Genomic DNA, 21,268 nt, shown 5'->3' with positions numbered 1-21,268 from the left:
GGGGGATTGGGTTGGAAAGTTGCAGTCTTTACTGGTACAACGTGTTATCCTCAAAGGACCCTCTGAGCTCAAACTGTTTTAAGGTTTTTTTATGTTGTTTTCTCATCAGCTAGCAACTCTGTTCAGTGCCACAGACATGAAAGCATGTGTCTACGTGGTGTTAATCCTTTCCAGCTTGGACATTTACACTCACTCCAGGGACAAGACTTATTAAAACGTGTTCTCACAGGAACTTGGACAAGAGTTTAATATTTAAAATTGCTTACATAGTCAGGAACCCAGCTCCAGGTGGAAGCCTGCTGCTTTCACTCTTTTGTGGGGGGAGGGATTTAGTGTGATTTGGTGTGTAAACCTGAAACGGTTCAGAAATAGCGAGAGCACAAGAAGAAAGAGCTTTCTTTGAAACAAGCAGCCGAGATGACTTTGTCGTTTTTGTTCTTTGTTGACCTTGGTGTTTCTGTACCAAAAGTCCCTCTGTCAGTCAGCAGCAGAGATTTGAACTTGTCTTTTAGCTATTCTCCGCAAGTCGGATGCAGAAAGAAAGAAACAAGGAGGGAAGAGGAATTGCTGACAGATGGCACTAAGTCTTTCAGCTATTCCATTAGCAGACATGGAGACAGACGGATAAGAAGGGGCTTTTGAAATATGTCAGGATTCTTATTTTTATTTATTGTTTTTATAACTCTAGCTTTCTTTTTCTTTCCATATTTTATTTTTCACACTTTTATTTATTCACCATGTACCCATGCCGGCTGCCCTCCTCCCTTCCTTGCGACAGCTAACTCTCATATTTGCCATTCAGGGCCTTTTAAGCCTCTGCGGGTGGCTGACCTTATCGCCTGAATAAAAATGACTCATTAAAAAACGTTGGCGGCCCGTCACACCGAGGGGTAACGACAGCAGCCCCACGCCGTCACAAAAGGGGGAGCTGGTGCTGAATAGATGGGGGCCCCACTGCTTTAGAGCACCCTGGGTTAGCGTGGCTTCAGGAGGCAGCGTGAGCAGCACAGTTTCTCCATCTCTCATGCACATTGTGGTGAAACTGTCAGCCATTTTGGAGGATCATGCTCAGCATGCTCTACATCCTGAATGGGCAGCTCCTGCTGTTTTAAAGGACTGCGGGTTCGAGTGTCTGGACTCGTGTTGAGGCCAAACATGTGTTGCGGGTTTTAGTCTTGCACAGATATAAAAACTAATAGCCATTCTGGCAGCCCAGACCTTGCTTGATTCTACATAATGAACCTCAATCAGAAGTTATTTTATTTTGCTGTATCATGAGATGTCACAGATAAATTTTGTGTGTAAAAAGTACAACAACAACCTTTGGGTGCATAAAGTAATGTATGAATGATAGAGACAGTTAATTCCGTCATGTTAGTTAGTTGTTGTGTTGGTTTCTGTTTAAACAGTTTTTGGAAAACGTGTCCAAACAATAACTATCATGAGTAAGTGAAACCAAGCCATATGTTGATCATAAAAAAATACTGACTTTAATACTTCGAATCAGGTCGAAAGTTAGAAAATCACCTAGTCCCTTTAATTATGCTTTTTTGTTTTTTCGAAAGACTTGTGATTTGTGATTTTATGATTTCTTGGATTAGAAAATGCTGTGTTTGAAACCAAATTCAGCTTCATTATAGTCCAGCATATTCTGTCAAAGCTAATTTGCTTTTATGCTTTATAGATGAAAGCTTTTAAAGAGTATTAATTAAGGATTAAGAAATGTGAGTTCCTCTACAAATGACCATAATCCTTACATAACCTTGCTTTTTGTCACTGAGGTTTGCTTGTGAAATTTGTCTGTCGGTTTTATGCATCAGTCTCCCCACCCACCCATCTTTCTCTTTGTCTACAGCTAGCAAGCACACCATCTTCCCAGCCTCCTCACCTTTCCCGGTTGGCAGCTATCCATCTCCATCACACTTCCTGCCACTCGTGCTCATTCCCTGCATTATTTAACAAATGACATTATGCCCTTTTTGCATCCCATCTTACACTAATTCGCCCAAGCATCCTCTCTCCCATCCACATGGCTCCGCTCCTTTTCTCCTCCCCTATTTTCCTCTTTTCGTTTGTCCTTCCGTTTTTCTCTCCCCTGATACGGGGTTTCATTACACATCAATAGGATTCCGGTTACTGCTATCTCTGCCAGCTCCTGTCTCCTCACAGTCTCCTCGATTATGTATATCCAAAACCTCATTCTCTTCTCTATAGCCTCTTCTACCTCCTGCTTCCTTCATCCGTCTATGTCTCCGTTTTTTCCCCAGTCCTGTTTTGTCCTTTCCATCCTTTGCCCCATCTGTCTTAACTATCGTTACTGTCATCTAAACCGTCCCTCCCTCTTTCTCCATTTGTTCTCCATCTTCACTGTTCTTTTCCTCTGTTATGTGTTTTTTAACTCTTTCTCTTGTGTTTCTCCAGCCGTTTCCATCTTTTTATGTAGCGATGTCCCCACCTCTCCGTATCTGTCTGCCGTATTTTTCCTGACATCTCCTCTCCAATCCTTTCCTCCCTCTCCATTTTCCTAAGTGCTATTGATGGAGGAGCTGGCTGTTGGCCAAACACAAGGAGGTGCTGAGGAGAAGGCTCTCCATTCGCCCATTTCTCTGGCTTGTCTTCTTTCGTTCTTTTCCTGTCTGTCTGCATGTCTTCGTACTTGCTGTTCTGACCATTTTTAGGCACTCCATTCCCATTCCCTTCATCAGTCAGTCTGCTCTGTTTGTCTGCATTTCCTGTGCCGCCAGCTTGCACGGCCAGAGTGGCAGCTGTGGCAGCTAAAACTCTGTGTTGGACCACTATTCCTCTTTCTGGTGATGGCATCACAGTACAGAGGACAGATAAAGGTGTGCTAGCACAGACGGGACGTTGGGGAAAAAATGAATAACTGTAACATAATACCTGAGTGAGGGCAAGTTTTGCTAATCTATCATGCAGGAGAGAGAGATTGCATCTGTTCCGTCCTTGCTTGTTCTGTCAATGAAAAATAAAAAAAGCGTCGAGGCATTACAGGAACCCATCTTTGCCTTTGATGCTTCAGATTTAGCTTTGAACTGGTGCAAAACAGATGTCATGTTTCTGAGCTCCATTGCCTGGCTCTGGTAAATTGTCGTACTTTGTTGTCCTCCGATCTTGTAAGAAACAGCAATATATTTTAGTTTGAGCTTCTGCTCTAAAAATGTGTGGGAAAGGATTCTATGTAGGGCTTTTTCTCAGAATTACTCCACTCCTGGTGTGCCATTTTAATAATATGCTGGCTTGAAGAATCACTTGAACCAAGAGCACACTAGAGAGTTTTAGATGCACTTGTTTAGTAAAGGGGAAATTGGGGATGAAAGTGATGTTTGAGTGTGAATTATACAGAACATGCATTAACATTTTATTCATCAAAGGAGAATAAAATGTTGTTATATTAATAATGACATGTATTGTTTGTAGTTTACACCTGCTAATGAGGCCCATTCATTGAAGTTGTGAATGTTTGAACAGGAACACATTGACGTGTGAATAGATAGTTTTCTTTCTTTGTTTTGCTTCTCCCTCTGTTGCGGCTGGGATGTTTGGTATTTCCACCTTTCTTTGACATTTTTCAAGAAAATTGTCATTTGAAAATTAAAGAGTAAATCTTTCTTAATTTAGAGCAAATTATTCTCAGGGTTGAATAATACATTGCTCTCCTACCAATCTCTGCTCCCAATCCAAAAAATATGGCGGCTGCTGAAATTTGCTCCGTCTGTCTTAAAAGTTTCTTCATTCAGATTTGATGTCTCTTATTCAAATGATGCTCATCACGTCCTAACATCCTCTGCTTACATTCTTCGCATTCTTAGCGTTCTGTGTGTACAACTGGCAGTAGTGTGAAAATGACTGATATTCTTTGTTTCCAAGAGAGCGCAAAGAGAACCAATGACAAAAAGGCGCAGGAGTCAAGTAAGATGAATAGATAGCTCCATGAGAAACATTAGATATGAACTTAGAAAAATATTTTTCAAAAGGAGGAGAGCATATTTTTAAGAAAGAGAAATGTTTTGAGTGAAAATTGGTAGTAGGCAATAAAACATTTACAATAGTTTGTCAAGAAACTGGAAATGTGGATAACAATGACAAGCCTTAAAATACAGCAAAAACAATAATAAATGTGATAAACCTGATTAGTGTTTTTATACATAAACAGAAACATGTTTGCACTTTAAATAGAGCTGCAAAAAGGTTTCAGTTTACAATCAATATCTTGTTAGTTGAGAAAGTATTTTGTTTGCCTGTGATCCATAATGCTTAAGACATTTTATATTTAGTTTATACAAAGTTATAAAAATGTAATTATGAATATTTCTTGTAGGTTTTTCATGTTGTTCCTTAGAAACTGGGTTTTGAAAGTTATCAAAACTTAGTTACTACAGAAGAAATTGTCCATATTACCCATTCAGTTTCTTTTTCAAAATAAGAAAATTGCAAGAATGATTCTTTTGATGAATCTAATGGTAGGCTGAAATTTATTGACTTGAAATGCTTGACATAATGTTACAATAATTATGTTGTAACATTATATATATATATATTAGTGTGTGAAGAAGTGCATTAAAGAACCACAAGTTCACATTCTGCACCTAATTAATGTGTATTCAATCCCTTAACAAACCAGTTTTAGTTCTGGTTATTACTGTGCCTCACAGAAATGGGGTACTCTCAGCCTTGTTCTGCTATGTACCCTTCTTAACTTCCTCTTGCTCTTTCGAGACTGAGGTCAATATAACAAAGTGATGGGCTTAGTTAAGCACCCCTAAATCTAAGTCTGATTAGCCCCTGCTTCTGGGATTGCTCACTGGCCTCATATCTCTGCTCCAGGAAGCAAAAGGTTGGAACCAGGCTCTCCCTACCCTCAACTATCCCCAGTTCTCTGCTTTCCCGGGATTCCCAGGTCTGCCTCTCAAATGGGCACTCATGTGCGACCAGCATATGTCAAACAACTCTTTGGAGAATGGGAGGAAATGGATGGACGGATGTCGAGGATGGAAGAGAAGAGCGGGCTGTTGAAATGGGCCAATTCTTGTTTGTTTGTGTTCTCTCGGGACGCCATGTGTCAGTCATTTTGTGAGCACAATTAAACTTAATGAGCTGTTTTGCTTTTGCTCTGATGTATATTAGTGAAACGCTGTCCAGAGGCAGAGGGGAGACTGTTTACACCATGATCAGATGAGTTTTAATGATGCACCTCAAAATTTTTATGAAATTTCCTACTTATTAAACAGCTTTTATGTTTTCCTTTAGCTGGCTGGCACATTGGATCACTGTAGAAAATTCACTTAGATGCACACAAATAACCTTTGGAGTCCAAAGATGGACTATTTAATAGTTTCCTCACTGGAAAAATGTTAATTGGTTGGCTCGCAAGACTTTTTTGCATCATGCGCTCACTTTTTATTTGTGGGCATCATGTTAAATGACATTTACATAACATCTGCGTAGAAATTTGATCTGGACAGCTTCCAACTTGGCATTCATCTCATACTCTGCTTTTTTGGCTGTCATAGCAGCGTGATATGAGATAGTATATGTACCCTAAAATGACAAAGATATTGAAAAAGGAAGCTGACAAAACGTTAACAGCTGGTTTCATGGATGAAATAATGTAGTTCATGAACTTTAAAGCCTGAACCCATTTTATAAAGAGAGTTTTGGTTCTTTAAATAAAGTAGCTACTAATGTATCTATATTTTTATATATTATAATTGGCTTCTCTTGTCTAGCGGATAATGAAACATATGCTTCATTAGGCACATTACAAATTTACTATATAGATTTGTATACTATAGAATTGTTAATCACTTGTCACAGTCAGCAAAATGTGTACTGTATCACTAGTTTTGAGAGTAACATAATACTTTTTATTCATCTTATAGTATGCATAACTAAAGCCATATATTAATTTCTTTTGGCCTAGTCGTCATTGTTTAAAAAGGGTAAACTATGGCAAGCCATTGTCTGTTTTCTGCATCTATGTTTTTGCCGTGCAGTATTATAGTTTATAGTTCTCAGGCAGTTTATTTTAGTTAGAATTCCACATCGGCATTTAATGAAAATATCATTTTGCAGTTGTAAAATTCCTTTAAACAACTTTAATAGAAACTATTGACTCATAAAAGGTTTGTGAACCTTTCGTGCCGAGTGCGAATTGTAGAGGGATGATTCACCTTGACGTATAGACTTAGTGGCTCTTTGGCGCAAACATAAAACATTTCAAGCGATGCAATAAACTTACTCATCACCTTGGCTCTTCTTAACACTCTGACCGCAGCGATGTATCTGATGACTATACCTCCACTTTCAGGTAGTGACCTGCCCTGCATGCGTGTGAACAAACCAAATGGAGTTTATGCAGTAATGAGAAAAGTGTGTGAGTTCATTCAGCCCAAACCAGAGATATAACTGTTAAATCATATGTCTGAGATGTTATTACACTCTCCACAATCATTCATCTTCCTTCTGTCGCCTGCTGTCATTTGATCTCACCGCTGTCCTTCCCATCTATCAGATGAAACAATGCCCAGGCTTGTTCACCAATTGCAACTCTGACAGGACATCATATAAGTCATACTCATCCCGACCTTTAGTTAGCAGTAGAGAATGAGATCTAATGAAACATTTATCTATTGAATTTAATTAAGTGAGCATGTTGGTGGTAACCTCTCGTGCCAAATATCAGTGACTAAAAAAAGACACCTTCTATTATTGAGGTGTTGGTGATCGAACAAGATTGAGTTTCAAGGGTGTTAGCCAGTGAGTCATTGCTGGTCTTTGATAAGTGAACGTGAACAAGGTAGAACCGTCATTGCCTTAGTCAAGTCAGACACATTTTCTGCAGCGAGAGAACTTGTTTGTAACTTAATACCTTCCTGTTGCAGGTACAGTAAAGTTACTGACTCTTAACACGTTGAGGTTCCACCACTTCTAACATCAAGGCTTGGTATCCTTCTGCTTTTTCTGTAAATCCCCCTGATAAAAGAAATTCTCAGAATAAAACTTTTGCCTCTAACTTGCTGGGTGAAAGCTTTTACCTGGATGTAGATGGCATGCCAGCTGAGTTTTAAACTTCCAGCAGAACCTGATATTTTGATTCTCAGCCATGACTATAGAGTGACCACATATTAGAATATCACTTATTTTGATGTCACGGCTCTAAGATCCCTCAATCTAAAACCTTTTCCGATTTTCACTCTATGTCCTGTCCAGTTGTTGCATGCACAAAGGAAAATCTGTCAAAAGTTCTCTTCAGTTTTATAAATGTAGATGGAATAATAAATATTAAAAATTTAAACTACCTATCAATGTAGTTTGTGTTTCGGGTCAGTGGAAGTGGTTGGTATGAGGCGAGTTATAAAAGTGTAAGCATCAGGGCAGGTTGGGAAAAGTTCAGGAAATGGAAAAGGACTCTGGAAACCTCATTGATGGGATTCATACCAGATGTCTGAAACCAGCTCAGCATAGTACTTTTTATTAGGAGGTATTCTCCACTGTCAGGAGTATCTGGGGTGTAATTTTTTTTCAAGTGATGATTGTATCTCATGTCCATAGTTGAGCTGTTGAAGTACAGACAGCCCGGCAGTTTAAGAGCGTAACCTTTTGACCTTTTAACACGGAACCAGTCTTCTCTAGTCAATCTATCCAATTTCTGATTCATTCAACAGTTTCTGTCATGGCTCAAGAACACACAGATTAATAAACTCCTATACTTGAGTCACACACTGACCTCCAAATGAAAGCCTTGACCTCAGACACATGGAGTATGACGTATCCCAGGTACGTCATACTTGGCTGTAAACCATTCCAGTTAAATGAAGATGCAAACAGAACTACATCTCCTGCATAAAACAAAGATGAGACATGAAGATTCCCAAACCAGATTTGCAACAACTACACCTTTAGATCCCATCCATGAACACGACGGCAAGAATCGGAGACCAGAGTTGGTGCTGGGAGTGAAAAACCTGCACTGGGAACAAGCTTGACATTGTGTTAAGGATATAGCTCATGCTTGATGCAGGGACCGGGTAACCTTTATAAATGCATCCATGGGATATTATCACACACTATAATATCCCAGACATTCTCAACACGTCCTATGTTGTTTTTTCTCACACCATGTACCTGAATCAGACTGACCCATTCCAAGATCTGCCCCAGAGGAAATTACCTGTGATTACTATTAACTTCCACTCTGTTCTTTGACCTGATTTAAATTTCCCGTGCCTCTTGTTGCTTTTGATTTAAAAATCTGTCTGGAGCCTTGTTTTGTTTGAGTGAGCTACTTGCTAAATATTTAATCGTGACTCTCTCTGTCGGGTTTTCTGAAAATTTCATGTCTGGCAGAAGCTGTCCTTTTCTCACACTGCCCCTGGCTTGTTTTCTCCTTAATTTATTGTCCTAGGGAGCCTATCACCTCTATGCCACTCTCAGAAAAAGGAAGTTGATTTTCCTTTTCTCTACAATTGATCCCCGAGAAGCTTCAAAATGTATAGCGGGACATGAAATAATGTGCTCTCAGCTTGCCTCACAACCTCAGTTTGTTTTGAACTGTTCGGATTATTGGTGCTTTCTTCCCGTTGATCTCTTTCAATCGTTGTCATTCCCATGTTCTCTTCTCTGCACTGTCGGCTAAAACAGATTTACCATAATCTCATCAAAAGCAATGTTTACTGCCCTCCTCTCGCATTATTGCATCATTTCAAAGAGTAAAGCTTTATTCGAGAGCTTTATTAACCCTGACAGAGTAAAATGATGAAAACGCCGTTCATTCCACAAGGACTCAATATTTATTTTAAAAGAGTATATCACTCCAGGAAAAAGACTGATAAAGAATTATGTTAGCAATATAAGTTGAAATGATTTAACCAAGTGGATGTTGAGGGAGGTTTGAGTGTAACTATTTTTATGTTTCTTGTCTCCAGGTTCTCTTGCCAATGGGCAGCTGAATGGCTCGGTGTCGAAGGGCTGCCACAAAGAAGATGGGTCCTTGCGCTCTCAGGGCCTCCATGGGAGCAACAAATATGGCGAGGACAGTCCTGCAAAAAAGAGGTTGGTCATTTCTTAATGGTTTTCCTTCTGTTTACCCCATAAACACAGGATAATGTCTGCATTGTCTGGGAAGTGGTTCATTAAAGCTAGCTTTAGATCAATCTATTTTATTACTGTAGTGTTTATTTTTCCAAAAATAAAGCTTGCAGAAAACAAAGTGCATTCAATCACTGACTGACATTGTTGGAGAGGAATTTTGGCTCCCTCTTCATTCCAACAGTACTTCAGTTCATTAAGCTTTTCAGACATTAGTCTATGCTCAGTACTCTTAAGCGGCACTTTAATAGACTTGTGCATGGTGGCAGCTTGATACTTTCCTTTCCAGCCTCCCTGTTGTAGATATTCTGCTGTGTTCACGATCATTCCTGTTTATCAGCCGATTTAAACAAAGCTTCAACCAATTTGACTCCGCCTTACTTTAGTATATGGATGATTGATTCATTGACTGCAAGGTACGCGGATGCTGTGGATATAAAAGGCTCAGGATTGGTAGACTGATATCAACCCTCTGCCACTGTGCTCGACAGTTGCTGTGTGAGGTGTTGGTGCTGACATGGTGTCCGATTTTCACTGAAGATGGTTCAGAGAATGATTTTTGTAGTCTCTGGTTCTTAGCCTTTTTCATGAATGTGCAACTCTTATTGTTGGACCTAAACTAACTTCAGTGAAAAACTTTAAACCAGGCTCCCTCAGCTTCTCATTATTTTTCACAAATGCCGCTTATCGTTCTTTTTTCCACCTTCCAGCCACACTTTCTGCGTGCAATTTATTATCCCCTTCTCATCCTAACTCCTGTAAATCCTATGTTACAACATCCCCAGCAAAATCGATGCAAAATGTTTTACTGCTACGCCGATCATTTCACTGATTTATGAACCAATCCTGCGCACTCTCCTTGACATATCTCCCTTCTCTCTCTCTCACTTGATTTGCGTCTTTTCTTCTTTCTTCATCACTGTTTTAAATTAAAATGTTTTGAAAACCAACTTTCTATTTAACAGCAGAATGAGGGAGTCGACCCAGAAGGGTAAATAGCTCAAACAGAATTGAAAGAACTGTGAGCTGATGTTTAAGAGCGAATTCATTTCAATCATTTATAATTAGCTTCTTAAAAGATTGTTGCCAAGCGTTTGCGAATAAATAATTTAAAAGCTGAAGTAGCTTGCTGCCACAGTACAATATAATTTCCAGCCTCCATATTTGTATTAATGTATTTTTTTTTAATGGTAGTCATGCGTAAATAATTGAAATTGGCTGTAAAAGGTAGTGATTTTTCAGAGAGATTTGCAGGAAAACACAGCTTTGTTTGACAAACATCACTGAGATATTATGTAAATCTGTGCAAAATTTGAAGCTTTCTGCCTTCAGCTGATGACAATCTGAGAATTAGAATTTACTGTAAATTATGTTTTATAGGATGCAAAACAGAATTAAAACGACTACTGTGCCTTTATGCTCGTGTTTCCCTTCACATTCATGTAGCCATGCAACCTGATTTTTCTACTGTTTACCCCTCAACAAGACTACAGTAGGTGGAGTGTGTGGGTGTGTTAATGTCGACGATGTGCGGGTGCGTGTGGTGCGGTCCCTCCCGCACATTGACAGGGCATCCAAACATCAGGGTAAACCTGGACGGGGGTGAATGGGGGAGAGTGGGACTTGTGGGCGAGGAGGGGGCTGGACTGCAGCAGATGTCTCTCTGTAATGAGCATACAGGCTCCATTCACTGTGTGTCAAGCACCTGCTCGAGTTCTCTGAGCTGTCATTTGATACCGAAGCCTCGAAATCTCAGCGTGGTCATTACAACTCGTAGGTCTTACCTGGCTGAAAAACAGGTGTCCACAGGGCTGGCCGGTGATGCGCTTCAGGAGGAAACTGAAATGGAAAGGCCCTTTTGGGGTTTCGAATTTATAAAAGTGGTTACCTTGATGGCTGAATGAATTAAAGAATGAAGGAAGGCATGAAAGTAGAGAAATTATTTAAGGTTTATACAGTAAGACAGTAAGAGAGATGTAATGTTTACCAGCGTTCCATAAAACTCATTAATTTTGAGCCTTTTCTATTTCCAGGAGGAAAACATAGGCCACTCAGAGTCAGATCAACCTGCTTTTGTAGCCATTAGCAAGCTTTTAGCATCTATGTGCCTAGAAATTTGAATCTCTCTATTAGACACGGTTGTTGTTTTTTGGGGATTGTCCACAGTTTTGACTCTGTAGTTGGTGATTATAGGTGACATTAGGGAATTTGGAGTCTTTATTATTCCAATACTTTGTGGAATCCAACTCTAACACAGGCAGTAAAGCAGACCCACAGCATGGCACTAAAACCAACAGGCTTGCACCAAAATGATTGTGTGTGTGAATATTTGACTGAGTTTTGACCATGTATGGATAAAATTAATCCACTAATATCTTTCAGAGATTTTGTGTTGTTTGTTTGTTTGGCCATCAAAATGATTAACCGTAAATAAAGATGTCTGTGTGTGAACTCAAGATTACTGACTACAGCAACTAAGTCTTTTTTAAGTAATTGTTGGGCTTAAATGACAGTAAAGCTAAAATTAGGCCTATTTCTACTCGGGAAGGAAAATTATTTTCTCTGATTCTGAAAGCCGGTATTCCTCTGCTTTGTGAGGGTTCAGCTGCAGACCAGCTCGTTGGGTAATTTTCTTTACTTTGCTTGACACAAACACATGAAAACAGGACAGAATAGACAGGCTTCCTGTCTCCATACAAAACACAAGTCTGATCAGACATTGGTATTGCCTTATGCCCTCTTTAAAAAGCTTTATTCAGGCGTTGTGTATGAAGGATGACTCTGCTGCTGTGGTATAGCGGCTGCTTCTGAATAGGACTAACTGTGATGATGCCAGGGGCTTATTCATCTGGCAGTGGCCTATCTATGGCTTATCTGTGTCCAGCTCTGAGTGAAAAAGAAAAACTTTTTTTTTTTGTGGAGAAGATGAAGGGATCAAGAGTAGACTGCTGGGTGGGGCAGCATGGAGAGACAGAGGAACAGGTGCGAGTGATTTTTGGCAGGAAGCACCCCCCTCCCTGCCCTTTTATAAGTCTTTGAGATCAACTTTGTGTTTGCCTTCCCATGCTCCAAAAAAGACTGGCGGCAGTCACTCTTAGACATGCCAGCTTATTGTAGCCCTCTCACCACCATCACTTTATTCTCCAAATAGGGTTTTCCTGCCAAGCTTTGGCCCTCCAAACACATATCCATCAGCTAACACCATATTTCACCATGGTTTACTGACCCAGTTAAAGCCCAGCTCAATTTCCCCCCACCAGTATTGAAATTAAGTTGGAATCTGTCAGTGAAAAGGCCTACTTTTATTTAAAATGTATTTTATTGGCACTCCCCATACATACAAAATGCACAGCTTTTAAAGGAAATGCTTCTCCAAGTAGGAGTCATAATTTTCACACTTAGTCATCATCTGAGAAATAAAATTAGTCAGTTTTCATCTATATTTATTGGTATCTTAATTACATCTCACTGCTCTCAAAGGATACAGCAAAATATAGTTTCAGCTGAATTGATGGAAGATCTGAAAACATCCATGTGGTTTAATTTCTTGTAAAGAATTGTGGTTTGAATGTTGAGTAAAGTGGTCAAAGGTTTGGCAGATTTGAAATACACAAGTCTTTGTCAAAGCTAGTTTCAGGTCTGTAGCAATTAATCAAACATTTTTAAGTTGACTGTCTTTGACCAGTGACTGAAAGGTCAAATACTGAAAAAAACATTTCCTGTACTTAAATGCATTGAAGCTTAAATCGCCCACTTCTACCTCATACTTAAATGCCACAGACAAAACATCCTGTTCTTGTCCAGACTTTAGAGAAAATCAAATAAGTGTGTGAGGCATCCTTTCAGTTTCTGTTTGTCTTAAAATTGATCCATGCACATAGAAACTTGCAGCACTTCTGTTTTTTACTTTAAGTCCTGTCTTGGCTGCAATTAATTGCTGAATTTAAACATAGTATACACAACAGGTTTGTGTTGGAGATCAAATTATCAGAAGTGTCTTTCAGTTTTTTTTAAATTGTAAGTTGTTATTAATTTTATATTAGGAGCGAAGGCGATTTCACTGTGTGATGGAAATCATAGTTATCACAAAACTGTGTTTTACTATTAATTAAAAATAAAAAAGTAATTGGTGCCAGAGTTGACATTTTAATAATTTAATAATAGGTTTTAATAATAGCTGCAGTGCATCTTCTAAGTAAAGATTCATCTTTACCTCAACTGAGACTTCCAAAAGGTTGTCTACCTTTCCCAATGAAATGCTTTTATCTACTTTAGGCCTTGCTGTCTTATTCATCTTGTATGCATCATAATCATCAGAACAATATTGTGTAACTTTAAGTTGCAGTTACTTCAGCTTATTTGTTTTAGCAGTTTAGGGTTTATCAAATCCCAATTTAGAAGAACAGCGCCATTTTAAAGCAACTTGTCTGATTTTAAAGAAGGATTTCAGACTTTTTTGAGGTATGATAAAAGTGTGCCTGGAGTGTGATTGTGCAGATCACAAGTTGAGTGGCCCTCTTAGACTTCTTAACTTGTTTGCTGCGTTGCCTCACTCTTTTTCTTTCCCTTCTCACTTCACTGAACCCCACTTTTGGCTCTCTTTGAATCTCTTCTCTCTCTTGTCTGTGCCAAGACACACACTCAGCTGCTGCGGCTTGTTTTGTTTCAACTTAATGAATGCCAAGAGCGAGCGTGTGCACACACACACACACACACACACACACACACACACACACACACACACACACACGCACACACACACACACACACACACACACGCATACGCACACTTGTCTAGCATAACCAATGACTCTTGTCAGTGATGCATAATCACCGTTTCCATTTATGAAGGATTACGTGCATATACCGTGTATGGACGCACACAAACACACAAGGCCAGTAATGGCTTTAATGCGACTATTGATTTCTTTTAGCTGGCATTGCATGAAAAGTATATACAGCACAACCTTGCTGTAGTACCAACACCTAATGGATAAAAGAATACAAAGCAGATAGATGATGTAAAACACAAACACTAACACTAATGTGTTTCATACAGATTAGTTCTTCATATATCCTGCGACGGATATATAGAACAAAGTAGAATCAGACGTGAATTAATCTCCCGGGCAATTAAAACACTTTTTTCTTTCTGAAAATGGAATCACTAACAAATACTGTCTCTGCTTATTCCACAGCAGTTTAAAAAGGCTTTTGTTAGTTGTTTGTTTGCTCCTTTACTCTCTCAATGATTTGCCTATTTGTGTTTGTCTCCAAAACCTCAAACCAAAGAACACTTTGGAAGGAAAACAAATGTAATAGCAGAGACATCAGGTGGTAAAAGCAAGGTTACAAAATCAAAGGTTTTATAGTTGGGCATTTGTGTAATTATCTGTACAGCTCATTTTAAATTTTTTACTGGTTTTCTTTATACACTCTGCTGTGGATGTCTTCTATTTGCACAAATGACCTTCATTTGAATTGCTTGGCAGGCTTGCTCTCCTTTGAAACCATAGCAGTGTTTACTGACACACACATGCTTGTATTTATTTTCATTTTGGGTCAGCTACACAACATTTAGCTTCTGAGTTTGTACTTTCCTCAAAACAAAGTTTAACGTGGTTTTCCATCCTGTTTAATGCAGGGTCGTGCAATCAGCGTGGTCACAAAATTTGGGGCTGCTTGCAGTCACCTGCAGATGGATGCAGAGAGCATACAGTCTACGGTCTAGAATTCAGCAAAGACTTACGGAAACATAATTTTTGTCCCTCATACTAAACAGTTTCAGTAAATTTATTGAAAATACTCACACTGTCATCTTGAAGTCAGCAATGACAAATTTTCCCTATTTAAACCAAATAAAAAGCAAAGAAGAAGTTATTTTTTTCTTATTTCCCTGGAGACGTCAAGCTTGAACCTCTGCATTTTTTCCTTCAGGGTAGTTCTGGTCACGGCATTTATCAGAAGTGCAGGACATTAGCATTTGTGACAATAAGAACAATGTTGAACTTCCATCTGACCTAATATAGCATTTATATATTCAGATATCAGCTTAATCTGTTTTCAAGATGTCTTTTCTCTTCATCTCCTTATCTGCTCTCATCATTTACTTCAGTCAAAGTGGGAGTGGGGGCGGCAAGGTTACATTTACATACACAGGCCTACTTACACCTTTTATTTGCAGTGAATGTTGACCTTTTGATGCTTCCACACATTCAAGTCTACACTTAGGTAACAAAAAGCAATCAACAATGAATCCTTTACATTTTTAAGTACATCATTACCACTGTTAGTGTGGTGCATCTTTGTAAGCTTATTTTTGTCATTTCTTTGCACCAAAGTCCAGTTAATGCATAATAACCTAACTCTAAGTAATAGCAGTTTGAAAAAAGAAAAAGAAAAACAGCTTTCAATTATTAAACATGTCGAGAGTATATTGGGCAATTATATATGAAAACAAGTAGATCACCATGACATTTATACACTTCCTCTTAAAATTCAGATTTATACTTTATTTTTAAACATTCTGTTATTTTTTTTATTCCACTTTCTATAGTTTTGTAAGGGTGTAATTTTATGTTCACAGTAATATGTGTAATATGAGCATTTCATCATGGCTAATGGACACAAAACCACCAGTTGAAAAATGTATACAAAGTATTTAAAAAGTACCAAGAGATGAAATTATTGTCAATCAGAGACAATAATAACAAAAATGCTAATAAATATATTCCCTGTTTTCTACAATTTTTCTTTTTAACAATTCAAATTTAAACGATCAATAGAAATAACAATAATGAGTGTTTTAAATTAATTTTCACTTTAGGTCATTTTTATGCTAATGATTTTGGCAGTATTTTCTTTTTCTTTGTTTCACTCTATTCGTTGTCACATATTATCTCATGAATAAATTGCTACCAATTTGACCTCAAAGCAGCCTGGAATCACTGACTAATAACAGTTTATTTGTTTCCGATGTGCATATGCTCAGTGTATATTTGAGTCAGGTCAATAGGTCAGCTCTTTGCATGTGTGACGGGCAAATGAGTTGGCGGGTCAATTCACTGCAGCACCATTTCTCCCTTTTAATCTATAGGGACAGAAGATCAACAAACATGTTGAAATAGTGCGGCGGTCATGCTCATCGTCCATGTTTTGCTATACCTTTATTCGTAATTGTTACGCCAAAACAATATTTGCATATTTTTGCCAATTTACCCACATTAACATTCTCTTGTAAACATTGTGTGCTCTAAAAATACAGCAAGCTTAAGAAAACTCATGTATCGGCTGGTTTATGTATGGGTTTGATCTGAAGAGAGACAGCAATATAAATTTACATTAAACAGCTGAGTAAACGGTGGCTTTGGTTAAACAGATGCGTCTTGTCAAGATTAATACTCCCTTATAAACATACATGCACTCTTGTCCACATAAACACATGTGTTTGTGAGGCCCTTGTGGGGATGAAATGAATCCAGGCACATACATGCTCATGCTTGTATGGAGCCAGCTGAAGTGAGGTAGCATTTTATCAGGACCATGTGGGCCATCTGGAGCCAATTAATACACCCCCTAAGGTACGGACTCTGGATCAGTGCTCCTCTCATCAAACTTTAACCTTTACCATGAGAGGGAATACAAAGTCTGATTGTAGTTCAGGCTCATGCCAGTATAAATCATATGGTTGGAAGCTTAAGACTCTTCTTAAGTCATGTGGATCAGGTTTCTGTGACAGACTTTAAAAAACATGGAAGATATTTTATTCTATAGCATAGCTTAATGGTTAGATGGGCTGTTATGTGGGGTTCTATTGGCTGAGCACCCAACTCGGCTTTCTATGTTTGGCTTGTACCTACTCAAGATCAGCCTGCTGTTTCTGCCCCATTGAAGGTGCATTGAGAGCGATTTAAAAGTGCCACAAATTGACACGGGGGCAAGTAGCTCATGTTCCCCCTTGCTGCCCTTATCCGAATATCTGGTTACAGTGGTACAGCAAAGGTTTGAAACCAAACCACACAGGCTGACACACATGACCGCCAGCTCTCTTTAGCTGAGGATCCAGGCCATGCCTATCTGGGACGAGGTGTTTCTGTAAACTGTAACGAAATATCAGGTATTTAAGAGAAATGTCTTCAACGTGTTAAAATTAGGTACAGTCCTGATCCATCATTTAACAGGCAGGCGTTTGGCAGTATATCGTCCCATCTGCTGCATGATTAAAGTCAATGCCATGTAAATGCCTGAAAGCTCAGTAGCTTTGGTGTTGGATGGTGTACATTAGTATTATGACTGCCTACATTTCACGCTCACCAAAGATGTTCAGGAAATTGCAATTGCAATTTTTTTTTTTTCTTCTTTTTTTCTTGGCACTGACTGATATTTTGTCCTAGATACAACGGGGCAGCTTTACATTTTTGTGCATATATCTAACTCAACCTAATTGGCTAAACGTTTTGGCAAAATTTGTGTCTTGCTCCTGCTGATGTAGTTAAGTAAAACTGTTGTCATGTGTTTTAAGTTAATGCTAGCAATTTTGCTCTCTGTCTTAATATAACTTGCCCGTAAAACCTTTGTGCACTTAAAGTTAATCATAACGAAACAATGTTGTTGTTTTTTTTGTTTGTTTTTTACCCCTCCAGGGGGTCTTTTGTGGGCTCTAGTGTCCCTTATATGAAAGTAGGCTGACAGAAAAGGGGGAAGTAGAGGGGGGAAGACATGCGGCAAATATCGCCGGATCCGGGAATCGAAGGCCGCGTTGAGGACTCAAGGCCTCCAAATGTGGGTCGCGCTATCCCCTACGCCACCACAGCATGCCCATCAAAGCAATTTTTATAGAAAAAATTGTTCTGCTCCATAAACTCAGCATTTTGCTTCAAACAAAATGTATTACTACAGTTTTAGCTGCTTTTAGCATAGATTTTTATAAAGAATAAGGTTACGTGGCACAGCCAGACAGAGCTGTAGCAGCCAACAGTGTCTCTCCTTCAGTAAGAACATTATTTTAAAGAGTTAAGACTTTTTTTAAGCAGTGGGAGATGAAGATCAGTATGATTTTGAGAACCATCTACACCAGGGGTCTCAAACTCCAGTCCTCGAGGGCCGCAGTCCTGCAACTTTTAGATGGGCCTCTGCTGCACCACCTGAATAGAATAATTAGGTCATTAGCAAGGCTGGGAGAACTGATCTACACAAGGAGGAGGTAATTAAGCCATTTCATTCCAGTGTTTTGTACCTGTGGCACATCTAAAAACTGTAGGTCTGCGGCCCTCGAGGACTGGAGTTTGAGACCCCTGCTCTACACTACAAAAGGGTTTGGGGGCATTCTCAATTAAAATAAACCACTTGAGGGTTTTTTTCATCACAAGCATGTTCTTGATTTCAATAAACTTACCGCTTTATTAACTGGATAGTGCAGCAGCCAATATTTGACACTTTATAAGTATATATTGTTTTTATATCACATCACATATTAGTTCTTCAACATAAACCCTAACAATACTGTATGCAGAACCTGAAAAAAAAACATGTTCAGTGTGGCATCTTTTCTACCTCCACTTTAATAAACTTTCACATGACCTATCCCAGTCCTAGCTAATCAGATATACTTAGCAAACAATGTATTATAAAACTGAAGCACAAGCCTCTTTTAGATCATCAGTAGGTTGCACCTGCATCATTTTGTTGATCAATTTATTTCTCAGATCAGATGGACACTGGAAGGTCATGCATTGCTGCTGCTGCATATTTTCTTTTTACAATATCATTACATCACACAATCACATATTACCCCTCAGAGTCCTCCTGAGATTAATCAGGGGTGAAATATTCCTGGATAGACTTCATGTATCCAATGACTTTTTTCCTATCCTTCCTAAATTTACTAGTGAGTCTCCCATCAGGGTTATATGTCATGTGGTTTATTAAATCCTTTGTCAGTTGCAGCAACAACCAAACTCAAATTTACTTCTCAGCCTTCCAGTTTCACACACACTGAATTTTCCTGATATTCTCTGGCAGACCAGGAGACATTAGCTCTCTGTTTACGATGCTGCTTCTCACACTGAGGATTAGGGATGTGCAACTGAAACTCTGTTTTTGTTAGCCGCAGAAATCTGCAGTGAATGTCGGCCACCTTTTTAGAAAATAAGCTCTACGAAGTGTTGCAGTCTGAAAATCAGTGAGAAGGTCATGTCGTCTTAGCAATTTCTTCAGAAGTGATTGGGAAAAAAAAACTGATCTAGAGGTTTTACTGATCAAGTGTTACTCACAGCTTTCTCAATTTTCATTAGTCATTCATTGGTGTCACAAATTTCTGTCTTTGTTCTGCCATTGTTTGCAGGGATTGTTTCCTGGTAGGATCATCAATTCTTCGGCTTTTATCCCAACTGGGAGTATGTGTATATTATTAGATATGAGGACAGGAAAAATGGAAAGAGGAAGGGGTGGAAGATGAGTGGATTAGAAAGGCATGAGTATGGACATCCTGCAGTAATCTCTTTCTTTCTCAATGGATTGAATTTCCGTTTCCTCTTCTCTCTGCCTTTTTGTTCCTTTTTCTTCTAAATCAATGCGATCAGTCTAATTTTAACCCACACGTGTGCCTGACCTTCCTTCTATGGTGTCTTACCAATAAGTATACCATAGATCATTATGCTCGGGAAGGGGACGTCCTCTGACTGAGACATACACTAGCAGAAGTTGCCGGGGCACACAGTGGGGCTGAATCCCCACTCCGTTGCCACCTGACTCTTGGTGCAGTGGCATTACTTACAAAAAAGCCCTGTCACTGCAAATTGTATCCATGCTAATTTCTGAGCGCTCACTTGGACTTTGCATTCAATGTGTTTGCAAATCAGACCAGCTCAGAAGTGATGTATTTGCTGTACTTGGAAAAAAATAAAACACATAGCTAATGGATTTTAAGGCGTTAAATAGATGTTACCGGTGTTTTTATTCTCCACTTTTCATCGCACATGAATTTTTTACCTCGGTGTCTGATATTTTCATCCAAGAGCTGTCACCTTTTAAATGATTACTTGTTGCCGGAGTTGTAGTCTCAGCGATATGAAACGCTGCGGCTTTATTTATCTAATCACCTGCTTTTATATTCTCTGTAAACCCTCGTATTATCACATCATCAGCGAAGCAGATCCCTTTTTATTACCTTTTCTTCAGCCGGCTTCTCTGCCGCCAGCATATCATTAAAAGGAAGAGACGAAGTGAGAACTGACGCTGCATATAAACAATGTGCAAGAATAGAATCCAGTCCATTTTCTGGAGAATTACCTGGATGTGCTGCAAGCTTAACAAGAACTTTTTTGGAAAGAACCTGACACTCTCTTGTACAAGCCGGCGTTGGGTGTCTAGACAGGATGCAGTAATCTCATTTCTTTTTTAGCGCCTCTGTTTCAATTCTGATTTTCTTCCTTCTTACAATTCCTGGTGCTCTGTTTATGTTGTCATATCCTCTGGCTTGCTTTATTTATTTATTTTTTTGTTTGTGTCAAATATTCTCCTCCCTTCACCAATCCTTCCTTTCTCTTTTAAGCTGATAAATCCAGTTCATCTTCGACTGAAGTCATAAAACTACCCAAAGAGGATTTTATACACAGCTGAGTCCAGCCTCTGCTTTAGTCACTAGGAGCACTGTAGATTCATTTTGAAACGTGCTGTGCTTTTTATGTCTGCATTACGTGCATGGTGATTTAAAAAGATTGATATTTTATATGTATGTGCAAACAAACACAGTCACATAATTACATGCAGACACAAGCAGCAGGCAGCAGCTACGACATTTCAAAAGGGGCAGGGCTGCAAATGCATGAGACGCATTTAGTTGTTAATATTGATGTGCTTTTTCATTACCTTTTTATAATTGCTCTGACCTGTTGTGCCAATAAATTGTGTAAGAATAAAACTATGTAATTTTTATCCATTGCTATTGAGGAGACCTGCTACTGACAGTGTAAGGTGAGCATACGCTGCCAAAGCAGGAGACAGAAAATGTTTTTTATTGAGCTAGTTTTTAGTAAACAAGAGGATGAAAGTTTAATTAATGGATAAACACCCAAAGGAAAAAAAATGTCCTTAGTTGCATAATCCTCTGCAGTAGCTAAATAAGCAGGTCCAGTGTTTGTTGACGCTGCGTTCCTATCGAGGT

The 21,268-nt window shown here is 39.0% G+C and overlaps 1 protein-coding gene across 1 annotated transcript in view; it reads left to right on the top strand.

Moving 5' to 3' along the window:
* Positions 1 to 21,268, top strand: part of jarid2b (jumonji and AT-rich interaction domain containing 2b) — a 113,424-nt gene that overhangs the window by 54,067 nt on the left and 38,089 nt on the right. The window contains exon 3 of the mRNA XM_028036201.1: positions 8,943 to 9,069. Within this exon, the coding sequence (XP_027892002.1) occupies positions 8,943 to 9,069 (127 nt within the window). The remainder of the gene's footprint in view (positions 1 to 8,942; positions 9,070 to 21,268) is intronic.

The sequence above is a fragment of the Xiphophorus couchianus genome, chromosome 13, assembly GCF_001444195.1.
Source record: "Xiphophorus couchianus chromosome 13, X_couchianus-1.0, whole genome shotgun sequence".
Classification (NCBI taxonomy): domain Eukaryota; kingdom Metazoa; phylum Chordata; class Actinopteri; order Cyprinodontiformes; family Poeciliidae; genus Xiphophorus; species Xiphophorus couchianus.
Note: the sequence above shows the minus strand (reverse complement) of the source record. Positions and strands in the feature narration are given on the sequence as shown.